The 16113-nt window shown below is 52.3% G+C and overlaps 2 protein-coding genes across 3 annotated transcripts; both read right to left on the bottom strand.

Moving 5' to 3' along the window:
• Positions 1–434: 434 nt before the first annotated feature.
• On the bottom strand, positions 435–5923 carry LOC134016720 (regulator of G-protein signaling 3-like). Of its 2 annotated transcripts, none has more exons than XM_062456039.1 (3): positions 5671–5923; positions 1042–1229; positions 435–784 (listed from the first exon to the last, which is right to left on the bottom strand). In XM_062456039.1, the coding sequence occupies exons 1-3, from the start codon at positions 5818–5820 to the stop codon at positions 484–486; spliced, it is 639 nt and encodes a 212-aa protein (XP_062312023.1). In that variant the 5' UTR covers positions 5821–5923; the 3' UTR covers positions 435–483. The 2 variants fall into 2 exon arrangements, with proteins under 2 accessions (XP_062312023.1, XP_062312024.1); XM_062456040.1 differs by lacking the exon at positions 5671–5923 and adding an exon at positions 2737–3122.
• A 1447-nt stretch (positions 5924–7370) lies between these two features.
• Positions 7371–14787, bottom strand: LOC134016719 (uncharacterized). The gene is made up of 9 exons (XM_062456037.1): positions 14628–14787; positions 13732–13944; positions 12725–13578; positions 9627–9677; positions 9270–9328; positions 9038–9132; positions 8845–8913; positions 8127–8187; positions 7371–7472 (listed from the first exon to the last, which is right to left on the bottom strand). The coding sequence occupies exons 1-9, from the start codon at positions 14672–14674 to the stop codon at positions 7371–7373; spliced, it is 1551 nt and encodes a 516-aa protein (XP_062312021.1). The 5' UTR covers positions 14675–14787.
• Between the last annotated feature and the right edge of the window lie 1326 nt (positions 14788–16113).

Below are 16113 nucleotides of genomic sequence, written 5' to 3'. Positions count from 1 at the left end.
TCAGTGCTTCCTGACAGGCCAGGCAGCGTTAAAGCTGATTAAAAATGGATCACTGTAGATTTAGCAGAGCTGTAGAACAATGTCAGCCTTTTAAGGTACAATGGAGTGCGTACAGTATTTCACCTTTCTGAATATGCATGACTGTCACAGCTCAAGGTGTTTCGCTGTGAACCGGTATGTGTGGTGTGTGTGTTTGTCCCTGGGACAGGTACACTCCAGGATACACTGCCCTAGATTAACTTGTCATGTGACTGAGAGAAACTGCTCTCCCCTCCCCTCCAGCCCAGAGACACAGGGCAGATCTGTCCTGACAGCAGTGAAGCTTTGAACACTTTTATCCCATCTTCCCCTGGCCAGTTGCCTGGTCAGGAGGTGAACCTGTACATACAGACCCAGAAGATTCTACTGATCATCATCATCATCATTACCTGACTTCCTGGATTGACAGGGGACAGGATGATGTAGTTGTCCCGTTTGATGAGGTCACCCGCGTGCCTTTGAGTGTGTGCGTCCTGGTCTTGTAGTCTGGCTCCTCCCTCTTGTCCCTCCACAGGGTCCCCAGCCCCCCGAACCCCCCCTTGCCCTCCGACCCGGGCCTGCGCCTGCCCAGGCGGCCCGCGGGCCGCGACAGCAAAGGGGGGGTCTTGTCTCGCTCTTGCCCTGCGGGGAGCTGCCATCCTGGGCGGGGGGTTTGTAGGACGGCTGGTGGATCAGGCCCTCGAAATAAGGCTTCATGACAGGCAGACTCCGCCACACCACCATGGAGATCTCACTGTGGCAGTTCCTGCAGAGACACGCGGGACACAGGAGAGGACGGGTCAGGCGACAGAGACGTCCTCGTCTGATGATGTCACCCGCGGGTTTGATGAGGTCACGACACGAGCGCGTGACCTCACGCGTTCAGAGCTATTAGATATATTTCATTCGATTTGCTTTGACCGAAAGCGACGTCGAAATAGCGCGTCTAGACAGTACAGCGGCAGTCAGAAGAGAGTGGCCCTGCATGGATGTGTGTATCTATTCCATCTATATCTATCTCACCTGATGGCCTGTGCCAGGTCGACACACTTCCACTGCTCGACAGGAAGTCCATTGAGCTGCAGGATGGAGTCTCCCTGCTGGAGGCCAGCCTGGTGGGAGGGGCTCCCCTGGTCCACCGCCTGGACACGAACCGGCGAGTCGGAGCAGATGGTGAAGCCGAAGCCATCTTTACCTCTCAGAACGGTCACCTGACACACACACACAGAACAATCACCGTCAGTCACTGTCTCTTCAGATACCATCCCTCTCGTCATCCCTTGACTTTGAAACCACAGATCAGTCCTCAGTAGAGGCAGAGAAGCAGAAAGAACACAGGCTGTGTATGTGGTTCACAGACAGTAGCCAGGCCCGGGGCAGAGGGGTGAGATGGAGGACAGCTCTCTCTAATACTGACTGACTGGACTTCATCTAACACCTCCACATGGAGACAGTCTGAGCAGGAGAACAATGTGAAATTATCTCACCCCCCCCCCCCTCTGGTCTAGATACATTAAAAAACATGGGACAGTAGGAATCATTTCTTTCTCTCTGTGTGTGTGTGTGTGTGTGTCTCTCTCATGACTTGCTGTGTAAAGCTCCATGTCCAGTCCTGTCAGCCACACACTGCTCCGGAGGCCAGGCGATACCACGGCAACCAGGTCAGATAGAGGCGAAGGACAACAAAGCACCATGGGAGTTTTCCCCGAACAAAAGCTTTCGAGGCCACGGCGGCACCAAGCAGGCCCAGATATTAAACTCGGAGAAGACGAGGAGTGAACACACACACACACACACACACACAGTGTTGCTGGGAGATTAGCTGGGGAGAGCGCGAGCTAGAGAAAGAGAGAGTGAGAGATAAATAGATAGATAGATATAGAGAAGGGGAGGGAGGGGCGGGCGGGCGGGCGGGTGTAGCAGACCAGCGAGAGGAATGATGTTTGGACAGCCTCGGTCAACAGTCCGACCAGCCTGGCTCTGGCCCGCACTCTGAAGGGAAACCATGTCACCCCATGTCAGTCGGCCATCTCTCACACAGCAACCGTCCAGACTGGAGACCAGGACACAACCTTCGAAAAACATATCAACCCCTCACTCGGTTGGCCCCCTCTTCACCTCCCTTGGCTCCGGTTCAAGTCAATCACAGCTTTATTCGCTTTGTTAGCACCTTGCGAGTATTCCACAGAAACTTGTCTATAGCCTTGCCAAACATGGACAGCTAGGGCCCAGAGGAGGCCCTGCGAGGGCGAAGCTTAACCCCAGATAGAGGCCCCGTCCCTGGGATGAAGACTAGAAGCACCCCCCTGGGGCTGGAGGCCAAGTTGTCTTTGGCTATGTCATAAACTGGAACCAAAACAGACAGTTTATTCGAACGGACTCTAAACAACTGGTGCTGTCCACACAGCACAATACACACAGCCATCCCTCCCCTCGTGCCTCCTTCTAAAATATAAAAGACAAAGCTGTTTTCTATGAAGCTCCTTAACTATGTACATGCGTCAACTTTCCATTTCTCCCTGATGAATTATTGACTGAGCTGCCGCATGCGATGAACACAGGTGGACGTGAAATCCCAGAAGCCTCGCGTTCAAACGTCCCTCCTCCTCCCTCCTCCTCCCTGCCGTGCGATCGTTCCATGCAGACGCACGCCAAAACAGACGGACGACGACTGAAAAGTGAAACTCTCTCTTCGCTTGCTCTCTCCCCTCTCCTCACCTGTGGCAGGTTCTGTCCGATGCAGGCCCGACACAGACCATGGATGGTGTGCATGCTGCTGTTCAGCCTTCCCCCGGCTCAGCTCAGCTCTGCAGTTAGACCAGGTCCAGACCTGTGGCGCCGCTATCATAATCACCAGGTATCTGACAAACTTCCAAAACGTCCCTCCACAACACCGAAAAGCTTCAACCAGAACACATCCAGTGTGACAGCGACACACTATCTCACTGACAGACTGACTAACTGGGTCCAGTCGACAGCGTTGTTTGCCTCCAGCCCGCTGGTTTTGGTCCAGTGCCCCTGGCCTGCTCTGCTGTGTCTGTGCGGGGCTGCAGTGTGTCTGTGTGGCTCGGCGAGCCTGTGAACCAGCCTCTCTCTCCTCCTGGGAACCAGAAAGGCTGGAAGAATGGCAGGAAGGCCCCTCTCACCCCCAACCTGCCGGCAGGCAGACTGTCAGGCCCTGATAAGCCCGCACACTTCCTGAAACATCGCCAGCGAGAGGGCTCCGCGCCACACACACACACACACACACTCAGAAACACTGCTGTGACACACACAGACACACACACACCCCTCCCCGTGTGAATTCCATACAACATACTCTAAAAAATATTATTCTCTATCAGACCAACACGTTTCCAGTCAGCACAATGCAATCCATCCTTCTTAATCTCCTCTCTGTAAGGGCCTGTCAGAGGAGCTGGAAGATATCTTTAGCTTTCCTGGTTCAACGTTACCTTACCAAAACCCTTAGCCAAAAAGTGTAATACAGTTGATAAGGAGCCACCTTTAGTGAAGAGGGAACTGTCATTCGGGAGTGATGGTCCAGAGAGCAAGTCTTCCTGGAGGTAGGAAGGAAGGTCACATCTGATTGGTTGTTTGTGTGACCATTCTCAGCAGAGTGCTGAGAGGGGAACTCCAGGAGAATGATCCATGGTTTGGGACCTGCTGGTTCCTCCATACAGGATACCACAGCACCACTACAACACCGCTCTTCGGGGTCTGCCAAGGTAAACATGAGTTGGTTTGGGTGGACCAGTTAGGTGTGTCTGTAGTCCTTGTAAACAGATGTGCCGTCTCCCTGCCGGTCCACCCCCCCCCCCCCTCCCTCAGCCTCGCCCAGTCTCCTCCCCAGCCTCTCCCTTCTTCTCCCCCAGCCTCCTCCTCAGCTTCCACCCCAGCCTCCTCCTCAGCCTCCACCCCAGCCTCCGCTGTCTCTCTGCTGGCTGCTGCCACTTCCCATCTTTGTGTGAGCAGAGAACTCCTGGCCTGGGAATCACTACGGCAACAATCTCTACGGCTACAGCGGCCCCCGGACTGGACCAGGATGGAGGGGGGGGGGGGTCGGATGAGAGGTCATCTGGTGATGTGGAGAGACAGAGAGAGAGAGAGAGAGAGAGAGAGAGAGACAGACAGAGACAGAGAGAGAGAGAGCGAGAGACAGAGAGAGAGACAGAGAGAGAGACAGAGAGAGAGAGAGAGAGAGAGAGACAGAGAGAGAGACAGAGAGAGCGAGAGAGGGGGGAAGGAAAGGGAAAGGGAGGAAAGAAAGGTGGAGAGAGTGCTATGTGTGTGTGTGTGTGTGTGTGTGAAGGGCGAGGGGGAGGGGAGGACAGGAAAATAAAGTAATATCCAAAAGACAGCAAGAATAAACTGTGCCGTCTCTCGTCTGGTTCTAGAGTGCATTCGTCTGGTACTAGTCTAGTTCTGGTTCTAGTGCATTAGACTGGTCCCAGCCTAGTACTGGTGCTAGCTTACTACTGGTTCTAGTGCATTAGTCTGGTTCTAGCCTAGAACTGGTCCTAGAGTGCATTAGTCTGGTTCTGGTGCTAGCCTAGCTCATCAGATGCCTTCTCTGTGACCTGGGGAAGAACCTCCCTGATTGGTTCCTGGACCAGATCCTGGTCTGCTGTTGCCAGGTCATTGGTTCATTACAACTCTAGCAGAAATAATGCTGATGAGGCATGAGCACAATGTGTGTCAGTTGTGACGAGCTCAATCTAGAAATGTGACCATACAGACACTGTGTGTCACAAGGCCATGTGCACAGAAGGGAGAGGACATACTTAGATACACATTCCACAACGTCCATACTGACTAGTCAACATCTGTAGACTCTCATTCATATTTGACAGACATTGTGAACAGATTATAAACTGCTTCTAAGTAAAGTGTCTTCTAGTCCTCACAAACAGTGATGACATAACTGAATCAGCGATATGCAATAATTATTCTCAGCTGTGAGTTTCCACGTCTGGGAGCCCAGGAAAGCAAACCTCTTCATAATTCATGAGCTACGGCATGAATGTTTAACAACTACTGTTTCCGAACAAATATCCCTTCTGCCTTCCTCCCAGCCTGCCCTGCACCTGAGCCTGCAGGCTGGGTCCTCAGTTCCCGGACATCCAAACACATCCAGCCTTAAAACACAGCACAACCCAGCAACAACCTCCTCCAAGGAGGAGAGCTGGAGAGACACGGCTAGAAGAGGTGGAGGAAGGAGACGGAGACGGAGACACGGAGGATAGGGAGACAGAAGTCCACACAGCAGAGATCAGGGTGGAGGGACAGGGGTGGACAGGGCAGAGTGTGGAGGCAGTAGAGGTGGAGAGAGGCAGAGTGTGGAGGCAGAAGAGGTGGAGAGAGGCAGAGTGTGGAGGCAGTAGAGGCGGAGAGAGGCAGAGTGTGGAGGCAGTAGAGGTGGACAGGGCAGAGTGTGGAGGCAGTAGAGGTGGACAGGGCAGAGTGTGGAGGCAGTAGAGGTGGACAGGGCAGAGTGTGGAGGCAGTAGAGGCGGACAGGGCAGAGTGTGGAGGGAGTAGAGCTGGACAGGGCAGAGTGTGGAGGCAGTAGAGGTGGACAGGGCAGAGTGTGGAGGCAGTAGAGGTGGACAGGGCAGAGTGTGGAGGCAGTAGAGGCGGGTAGGTGACTCACCGTCATGTACTGCTGGTTGTTCTCTGGGCTGGCTGGTTCGGGGGCGGCTCTGTAGTTACAGTTGGTCAGGCTGGTGCTGGTGCTGGTGGGACCGCCATCTGAAAGACAGTCAAACGAGTCCCAGGCTGAAGCGCTGTTCTTCCAGAACATGACCGGTCCGGAAAGAACACCTCGCTACAGCAGAACCTCGCTGGAGAACCCAAACTACCGATCAGAGAGAAGCTCTCGGCGACGGGGCCCCTCTCCACAGCAGCAGCGACGCTCCGGAGAACATTCACAGAGAACCTTCACAACAGAGACCGCCGACACTGGATCCTCTCCCAGACGCAGAACCTCCACGCCAGAGAACTTCCGCACGCTGGAAATCCCACCAGACGGGCGGCTGCGGTTCGGCGGGCACGTTTGGAGCGCTCGGTCAGAGGAGAGCGGAGCGAGAGAGAGAGAGCACGCATGGAGAGAACGGCCGGGGAGAGCGCACGTTTAGAGTGTACGCTCGCAGAGTACGGTCGGATCTTCAGAGGGATGTCAACACGCTTCACTTCATCTCAGGGGGGGGGGGCAAAGAGAAAGAGGGAGGAGAGTGTAGACAGAGGGGGAGGAGGATGAGAGAAGGGAGAGAGAGAGAGAGAGAGAGAGAGAGAGAGAGAGAGAGAGAGAGAGAGAGAGAGAGAGAGAGAGAGAGAGAGAGAGAGAGAGAGAGAGAGAAAAGACTGAGTGAGACTGGGAGAGCGGGGGGGAGGGAGAGGGGGAGGGAGAGCGAGCGAGAGAAAGGAGAGAACGTGAGAGAGGAGAGCAGAGGGGACCTTCTTCTGACTCCTCGCCCCTCCGCTCAGCGGGCAGTCCCTGTGTAACCATAGCGATTACAACTCTACCCGGTAACAATGTTCCAGTGGAACATCCGTCATGAAAGCAGCTTTCAGCCGGGTGACAATGCTGCTGCTCGCTCACACACACACATCCACACACACCCCCACACACACACACACTCTCCGGCTCTCACATACTCCACAGCGCTCCATGACACCCACCCCCCACCTCCCCTCCCCCCCCCCCCTCCTCCTTCTACTACTCCACATAAGATGAAACCTCTAGTGAGCTCAGTGGGGAGGGCACACACACACGCGTGATCTGTCCGTTCCTGTTCTCCCATCATAATGGAGGAGGGCCTTGTTCTCTCTGAGGTGTCAACCCCCATTAACACCAACACCACACCCTAGGACATGTTAATTAGCCTTTAATGATGGTGTGTGTGTGTGTGTGCGTGCAGGCGGGGGACACCAGTCGTGACAGACATGTTAGGTCACTGTTCAGCTTCCAGCTGTTTCTCATCTCCTATCCACTCTCAGGGAAGTTAAACATAATGATCGACACTGACTCGCCTGTGACCAGAACTCTGACAGGATATAAGATCCTCCTTCCTGCTCCATGATTGGCAGGAAAAGGACCAATCACCTCCCTGGGATCGGTCTGACCCCAACACTCCTTCCTGGTTGCTGGTCAGTCTAGACTGGTTCTGTCCATCTGAGGGGCACTGAACCCAGGTCTCATCCTCAACACCACAAGACTGACTTAGCCCACAAAGCTAAAGGGCCTATGCCCCAGTCGGGGAGGGTATTTCGGTATGTGAACCACCTACGTAGCCGTCAGGACCTACAGGACACACGAGGAACTGTTGGGTTCCTCCTGGTCAAGTTGTGATGTCACTCACCCCCTTGCTGCTGTCTGATTCGCCGAGACGCCACCTTCAGATGCTTGCTTCTCCCTAGCTCCTCCCCCAGGAGGTAGTACCAGCCAATGATCACCTGCGGAGCCACAGAGCACACGTTAGGAACCAGGGGACAGACACGTCACCTCCAGGTGTGTGTGTGCATTAGTGTGACAGGGAGAGAACAAGAGAGAAAGAGTAGAGTTTGGACGGTGGGTGAGAGAGAGAGAGAGAGAGAGAGAGAGAGAGAGAGGGGGGGGGGGGAGGGAGAGCAGGAGGAAGGAAGGGGGAAGGGAGTTTATATTTCCCTGTTAAGCTCTATTCTTTTGGGTCCTCAGATCATTTTTGACGAGAACTGACAGCAGAGAAACAGCAGCAACGCCCTCTCACCAACATCCCCCCCCCCTCCCCCCCTCCCTCCCCCCCCCCTCCCTCCCCCCTCCCCCCCCCCCCCCCCCCCCCCTCCCCTCCCTCCCTCCCCCCCTCCCTCCCTCCCTCCTGAGGTTTGCCGGCAGCGCTCCAACAGTGAGGTTCAGTGCACTTGAACAGCTGATGCAGAGGCATCGGTCAAACCCCCAGATGTCTCTGTGTGGAACTGTGTGTGTGTGTGTGTGTGTGTTATATAAATCTGTGTCATCCAACAGCATAAGACAAAGAACACAGTTTAGAACACAGTATTGCCTCCACAGCCAGTTAGTGTTAGTGTCATCCACTCTCACACACACACACACGTCTAACAGGGATTGGTCACCTTGGAAGCTGTGACGAGAGAACGGACTCCGAAGCTCATGCAGCCCAGGAACTCACTCCTCCTATTGGACAACCAGAAACCAATAAGAGAAGGTTAAAGACAAAACCCTCCAATCAGGTTCTCACATTTAAAACCCTGAACCTTTAACAGCAGTGTGTTTGCTCTGCGCTGGCTGGAGGACATGCCTGTCACATGACCTGGCGTGCATCATGGTAAAGACATGATGCCCTACAGCAGAACGACTCTATTGTCCTTTACTGTCCTTTACGACGAGTAGAACACAGTGGAATAACAACAACACACGGAACATCTGCCACATAGAACGCCCTCAGGAAGGAACCCTGTCTGGGGTCAGACCAGGAGAACCGGGAGGAGAGTTCTGAGTCAGGGGAGAGAGAGAGACACACAGAGAGAGAGACAGAGGGAGAGAGACAGAGAGACAGAGACACAGAGACACAGAGAGAGAGAGAGAGAGAGAGAGAGAGAGAGAGAGAGAGAGAGAGAGAGAGAGAGAGAGAGAGAGAGAGAGAGAGAGAGAGAGAGAGAGACAGACAGACAGACAGAAAGAGACTTTGACTTTTAAAGATACCTTTATTGGGCAGTTAGAACTGCCAGCTAACCAAGCAGTTTCACCACACCAGCCATTTCTTATTACAGAGAGACAGAGACAGAGACAGAGAGGACCAGGAGATGGGCAGGGAGGGACATGAGGCTTTACCGGGAGCTGGGATGACGGTTCCAGACAGTCACCAGCAGTCTCTTCTGATGATCTTCAGCTGTGATGGCCCTAACACACACACACACACACACACACACACATACAAACACACACACAGTTAGCATGCCATCAGCTAGGTAACACTGGGCATTGTGCTGGCAGTTCACCAGCTGATTTCAAGAACATCACTCACAGAAGGAACGTTTCCTGGAACACAGGGTTCTTACAGTCCAGAACTGTGGTCGTCTTCCTGCGGGTACTGTGGTCTAGGTCTGGGATGACTGCCAGCTAACACACACACACACACACACACGCACACACACATGACCTGACTATGCCAACACTCACATAGGATTTTCCCCAGAAGCAGTTAGCATGACGTGACAGTCAAGTGAGCCCATGAGAGGCTTGGAGGAGTGTCTTACCTTGACGTAGGAGTCACATGATCGGGACGATGTACCCAGAAGCCCTCTCGCCTCTAGGACTGGAGAGGGGGGAGGAAGGCACAGCTCAAACGACATCTGGACCGACAACAGTCCAGGACAAACAACACAACTACAGAACCATCTGTGTGTATGTGTGTGTGTACAGTATGCCTCAATATAATTCACTGCTCTTTTAATATCCATATTTATCAACTATACCACTATGTGATATTAAATTGGAGTACGGAGACTGTACTAGACAGTAAGGAGGCATGCATTAGGTAATGTACTATATAGTAAGGTAGTATGGAGTAGTGGACTGGATAGTGAGGCAGCATGCAAGCTGTGTGTACTCACCCTGAATACTTATCTTCTCGTCCTCTGGGGTGATTGACAGGCGTAGCTGACCTATGAGAGGAGAGGAAGAATCAGCAGGGGTTTGGGGTCATCGTCAGGGGAGACGTGATGAGAAGTGACAGTTGTCTCCTAGGTAACATCCCTGGCAGGGCGAAGACAGCTTGCCAGCCATCACCTCATTTGAATGTTTACACTGAAGCCGTAAATAAACAAGCTTGCTGTAAATAAACAACTAGAAAACAGCTAATTGGTCCTTGTGGTCTGGATGTTCGCACACACACACGCACACACACACACACACACACAGACAGACAGAAGTGATAGTACTGATAAATATTGTGCCATTTCTGGATTATTAACAACAAAGTTGTTCCTCTCAGCCTCCCATCTCGTCACTTGACCCCACATGGACCGCAGGGAAACCAGATCCATAATGAATCCATTTAACAGACGCTTTCATCCAAAGCAACAATCATAAATCCACGGAAAAACCTGAATAAATAGCATTGCAACAGCTGTGACCTGTCCATGTAGCTGTTAGGTTTAAGAGACGTCTTAAATAACACCAACCAAACACCACATAACAAAAGGCGTAGCTAAGAACATTAGAACTCACTAGAAGCTAGTAAAACCAGATTCTACTGCCCAGTAGAGACAGCCTGTTGAACTCACCGTGGGTCTGCAGCAGAATGGAGGATGCCTGGAACTTGACCTTGCATGTACCCACACTGTCCATGTCACAGTGGTGTTCCTCACACACAAACACACATGCTCACACGCAGAGGAAAGTTCTACAGTCCCATGTTCACATTAATCAGTCAGCGTGTATGTGTATGTGTGTGTGTGTTTGAGACAGACCCAGCCAAATCAGGGTCATAACTCCAACCGCCTTTTTGTTTTGAATAGATGACAGACAGGGACGCCGTGATTGGCCGGATGGCTCATTTGAATAGGGCAGAAGGGGGAGGGGCGGGTCCACCTGCTGTTTCGGCTGTAAACAATGTGGTGACTCCTCTCCCCCATCGCCCCCAGCAGAGGTCTATATTAGCCCCTTCCACCCCACCCCACCAGGCCCTGCAACCCCCCACCCCTCCTCCTCCTCTCTCTCCGTGCCAGTTCACACACACAAAACCTGGACTGGACTCCCAGATCTGGACTGCTTATCTCCAGGGCCCCGCCTGGGCCCGGTGTCTCCCAGACCCCCGCCGGTCACCACCACCTACACGGTGCACCACACAGACACGTTAGCTTCGACCAATCAGCTTTGAACAATCCTGCTTCGACTGCCTCTGTCTGCCGTGATTGGGCCAGTTGATTTTTTTTTTTTTACAGAACTGTCTGTTGGCCTCAAGTCCAGATGAGTTCTGGCACCAGGAAACGTGGTCTTGTGTCCCCTCTACACCCCACCCTCCCCTCTACACCCCACCCTCCCCTCAATCTCTCCCTGTTTCATCTCCTTCCTCCTCCCCCTCCCCTCCCCACCCTGTCTCCACCCCCCACCCCCTTCAGCAGTCTGTTAGTGGACTTTGGTCTCCATGAGTCACTCATCTTCCCTGCGTCTGCCAGCAGCTCCTTCACCCTGGAGGGAACTCCACAACCACGACACGCGCTCATTATCTTTACGACCGCGACCAGACAAACCCCAGGACTACCAGGACATCGACCCTGACCACTGTACCGCCAGCAGAACACTGCACTTCAGAACCAGAAACAGAATCTGGTTTATTGCTAAGTGGGTTTACACATGTGAGGAATTTGCTATGGTAGGTTGGTGCATAACGATAAACATAGTACGAAGAAAGATGAATATTAAAAAGAAGTACTGTAGTAAAAGGCAGAGAAACAGACAATAAGATAACACAAATTGTAATAAATAAAAAATAAATAAAAGTGTACATATATGACTGTTTCTTAACACTTCTAGTCCTTGTTTATCTGCTGGGTTTACAATTTGCACTGTTTAAACGTGGTTTAGGATTAAAAGCATCTTCTATAATGAATACAAGTAAATAATGGAAACCTGGAGCCTTGGGAAGTGACACATGGACACACTGTACATTCACCATGTAGCCAACCAACAGAAGCTTCCAACTAGGAGACATTATAAATGGATTAGATGAGATCCACAGAACATGGCTAACCTTCTGTACATGTACGCCAGGGACGAACAGTGCTTACTGTACGACCAACAAGGGCTACTGTTAAACTGCTATTTCCAGTCAGTTACATAAAAGCTTTAAATAGGCGGTACTTCAAAACTGATGTTAGTGAGTACACAGCATGCCTACACTATGTCTCTTTCACCATCATCTACACCATCATCATCATCATCAAATTAAGGACAAACTGGAGCGACGAGCCCAAGGGGAGGTTGCTCTTAACGCACATGAGCGCATCACTAGTGGATCCTCAGAGAGAACGCACAGACAGTCAAACACGGATCCTCTGGAAGGACAGACAGCCCTGGGGTAACCACGGGCAACATGCAAGGGAATGGAATCGTGTGTCTGTACAAACGGACTTCCACACATGCTATGTCGTGAACCGCTGGGCAAGATGCTTGGTCACTTGAGAGCAGTTCTAGCGCACGAGATGTAGAATCTGAATCAGAATCAGAATCTGGATTTGAATCACTAAGTGACCAATGGGGTTTATGACAGTGTGGGGTTGTCACAGAGTAATGATACATGAGTTAAACATAACACCATCAGCCATGATCTCATCCTGCAACAGCCGCCTGCAGGGCTCACTAATGACATCACCACACACTGCTGCCTTCTCCCACGCTGGAGAGACACGCCCCTCGTCCGGGACTAGACATCGCTGCTGCCACCTGCTGGTGAGCTGCTGCAGTTACGTGTGTTACAGGTCACTAGCCCCCTCTAGTGGCTGAACTAGGGAAAGGAGTAGGGAAACGAAGTGGGATAATCATGCTGGTGGAAAAAGATAGTGAGAGATAGAGAGACAGAAAGATACAGACAGAGAGAGGGGGGGAGAGAAAGACAGAGAGAGACAAACAGAGAAAGAGAGGGACACAGAGAGAGAGGGAGGGAGTCAGTGAGGTGAGCGGTTGATGCAGTAAATGAGGAGTGTCTCACCTTTCCCCCTGAAGCCAGAGGGACGGATCTTCCTCCTCTTCCTGGAGCCGGCCTCGCCATCCTCCCCCACAGACCAGCTCCCTCTCCTGGGTTCAGGGTCAACCATGCCCCCCAGAGAAGTAGTCTTGCTTCTGGCTGGAGGACCGGCTGAGTTCCCCCCACAGGTCTCCCTTCTGTTAGATACATCTCCAGACATTTTCCCGCCTAAAGTTTTTGCCTTTCTGGGTCCTTGTTCAGCCACGCTCTCCACGGATGTCTTTATCCTCGTGGGAACATCTCCAGAGACTTTCTCCAGACACGTTTTCCTCTTTGTCGGAACGTCTGCAGAGAAGTTCTCCAGAAAGGTCTTTCTTCTCGTAGGTACATCTCCATAGACGTTCTCCTCAGAGATCATCCTCTTTTGAGGAACGTCCGCAGAGAAGTTCTTCAGAGAGATCTTTCTCCTTGTAAGTACATCTCCAAAGACGTTCTCCGCTGATATCCTCCCTCTTGCGGGAACGCCTTCAGGAACGTTCTCCATGGGGGTCAGCCTCCCCCAGGGTGGATCTCCAGTCATGTCCCCCACGATGGGCTTCCTGCTCCGGGACACAGGATCAGCCAGGTTCCTTCCAGATGTCTTCTTGACGAGGGCTACTCTGACCTGCGACCCTGGGCTCCTACGGACCAGCGACTCCCCCCAGACCCCCCCTGTAGTGGGCCCCCCCCAGACCCCGCCTGCAGCTGTTGCCCCCCAGGCCCCCCCTGTAGTGGGCCCCCCCCAGGCCCTCCCTGCAGCTGTTGCCCCCCAGACCCCCCCTGTAGCTGTCCCCCCCCAGACACCCTCTGGTGCCCGGGCTGCAGGTCTGCCTGCTGAGCTGTTAGGAAAACAGGAAACATCACAAGAGTAAGAGTCTGTTAGCCGACCAAAACCCCTAAAAGACAGCATCACTGCATTACAGACTTGGATGCTCCTCTTCAGGTGTGTGATGTGTTTACATCTGCTCAGGTGTGTTTACATCTGCTCCTACCGTCTCCGTACTCTCCTGGAGATCCTGGGTTCCCTGGAGGTTCCTCTGTTCTCCAGGCCGACCAGGTGACCTCCTCCTCCATCTCCTCCTCCTGTTCCTCCTTGTGTTCCACCTCCTCCCGCAGAGACCCACTCCTCTCTGCACCTCCTCTTACTGGCAGGGCCAGGCTGGTAGGCCTCCTGGTGGCGCTGGTGGCCAGCTCCGCTGCTGGGCCTAACAGGACAGTGCAGTTTTAAGCGATGAAGCGTAACCAGAACTGGGATGAGGTAAAGGGTTAAGAAACCCACCCTTGATATTCCACGGGCCCTCAGTAACAGCCATGGCCAATTATCTTGCAGTGTTAGAAAACAATCAGCCCCAATCAGCATCATGAGTGAGAGGAGGAGAGGCAGAGAGGAGGAGAGGCGGAGGGGAGTGTGATTAACCAGCATCAGGCCAGGCTGGGGAGATGGAAGCCGACAGGCCCGGCATGCAGGGGTCAGAGGGTGTGACCCCCCACAGTGACTCTGACTAGCTCACAGACTCCGGAGTCAGAGAGGGCGAGTTTAAACGTTCCTAGTCAGCCCACAATTGTTTTATTTGAATTAACCTTATGACAAAATGTACATCTTTGCAAAAAGATTTACATTTTAACTTTAAAAATGATCAATACATTATTATTTGTGCTATATTATATTCCATTTAACTTAACTTAATTAGTCAAATCTAGACATGTCTTACGATTTTTTTTTTTACAAATTACGTTCACTGGCATCAAAGCCAAAAATAAGCGTTCTACATCTATGATGAAAGTGAAGGGACAGCGACTCACCCTTTCACTGGCGATAACGTGAGATAAATGAGCGCGTTTGCTTGATTACTGCGCACAATGCAACGCATTGAACATAAAATCCTACCTTTTCCTCTTTTCCTGCGGAGGCCACGGAGGCTGGACGTTCTCCATTGTCCCGTCGATACAGTGCGGAAGTTTTACACTTCCAGAAATACATTCAAAAAAGCCGCTGTAAAACTCACTTTTCTCTCCCCTGGAGAGTGGAAGGGGAGTTTCAGCCCCGCCACTCCCCCTCTCTGCTCCCCAGCAGCGAGCGGCCTGGTTGTAAAAAATTATCGTTCGACCAATCCGAGAGGTCCATTTGAAAACCTGTAAAGGCTCATGTAAACATTTAAAAAACGCTGAAATACCCCAAATACATGTGTTTCCCATTAGTCTGCAAAGGCAGTCATTCTTACTTCTTGAGTGCAGTTGTGATAGTGTCTAGTCATTCAGTGAAGCTATCTGTACTATTCTTAACGTCTAAATATGTATACCTTACACCACTGCCTATAAAGGACTGAATAACAAAAATCATCTTCCATCTACAGTATAAGAGAACGAGTTTCTATACAGTGTTATTTTCAGGGGGGTCTGTGTGTGTTTTGTGGAGCAGGTCCACACAGCAGCCGTTAGTGGTGGTATGTTGCCAGGTCTCAAAGGAAAAGGATTTTTTTCCTGTCCCTTAGTTCCTATAGTGACTTAACAGCAATAAATTGTGTGTGTGTGGTGTGTGTGTGTGTGCGTGTCTGTGTGCACAAGCTAGTGTGTGCTTGACTGCACGGTGGGTCTTTTCCTCCGAGGCACCAGCTGACTTATTTCCACCCCGGCCAGCAAACATCTCAGCTGCAGTTGCCCTTTTAGGCTCTTCTGCTCCGATACCCAGTAATGAAGATCTGCAGTGTGTGCTTGTGTCTCCAATGGGACTTCTCCTGCCTAGTCTTTGCTGAACAAACAACGCTACACGTCTAGTTAAAGGAAGACCAACAATGCACACTAACCAGAACATCAACTAAGAGGGCCACAGGAAGGCTCAACACACCCCTCCCTTCCCCTTCCCCTGCCCTCCCCCTAACCCCGTCCAGCAGCAGTCTGACCAGACAGGGTCCTGACAGGGGAGAGGGCTGGTGGTACAGCACACTTGGACACCAGAGGTAGGCAGCCTGACTGTCTCGTCACGTCCTGCAGCCTTTCTCTGGGTGTCACTGTGGGGAGGAGTACCCCAGCAGGGACACAATGGAGGGGGAGGACCGTGACAACCAAGCAGACAACCAGCTCTGAGCAGGGGGCCCGGGGGGGGCGGGGGGGGGGCCCGGGTGGAGCCAGGGGGGGCCCGGGGGGAGTCAGGGGGTGCAGTGGCTGCCTGTGAGAGAAAAGCCATGATCTGTGTGGAGAATAAAGGTATTATTTGTGGAGAGTAGTAAGACACCAGACCCTACACACACACACACACACCTATTCTCCTAATCATTAAGCTGCCCCGGCACCATCCACAGCCTGCCATGTGGGAGTCAGATGGCTGAGCGGTTAGGGAGTCGGGCTATTAATCAGAAGGTTGTTGGTTCGATTCC

The sequence above is a fragment of the Osmerus eperlanus genome, unplaced genomic scaffold (genome assembly GCF_963692335.1).
Source record: "Osmerus eperlanus unplaced genomic scaffold, fOsmEpe2.1 SCAFFOLD_590, whole genome shotgun sequence".
In the NCBI taxonomy this organism is placed as follows: Eukaryota; Metazoa; Chordata; class Actinopteri; order Osmeriformes; family Osmeridae; genus Osmerus; species Osmerus eperlanus.
Note: the sequence above shows the minus strand (reverse complement) of the source record. Positions and strands in the feature narration are given on the sequence as shown.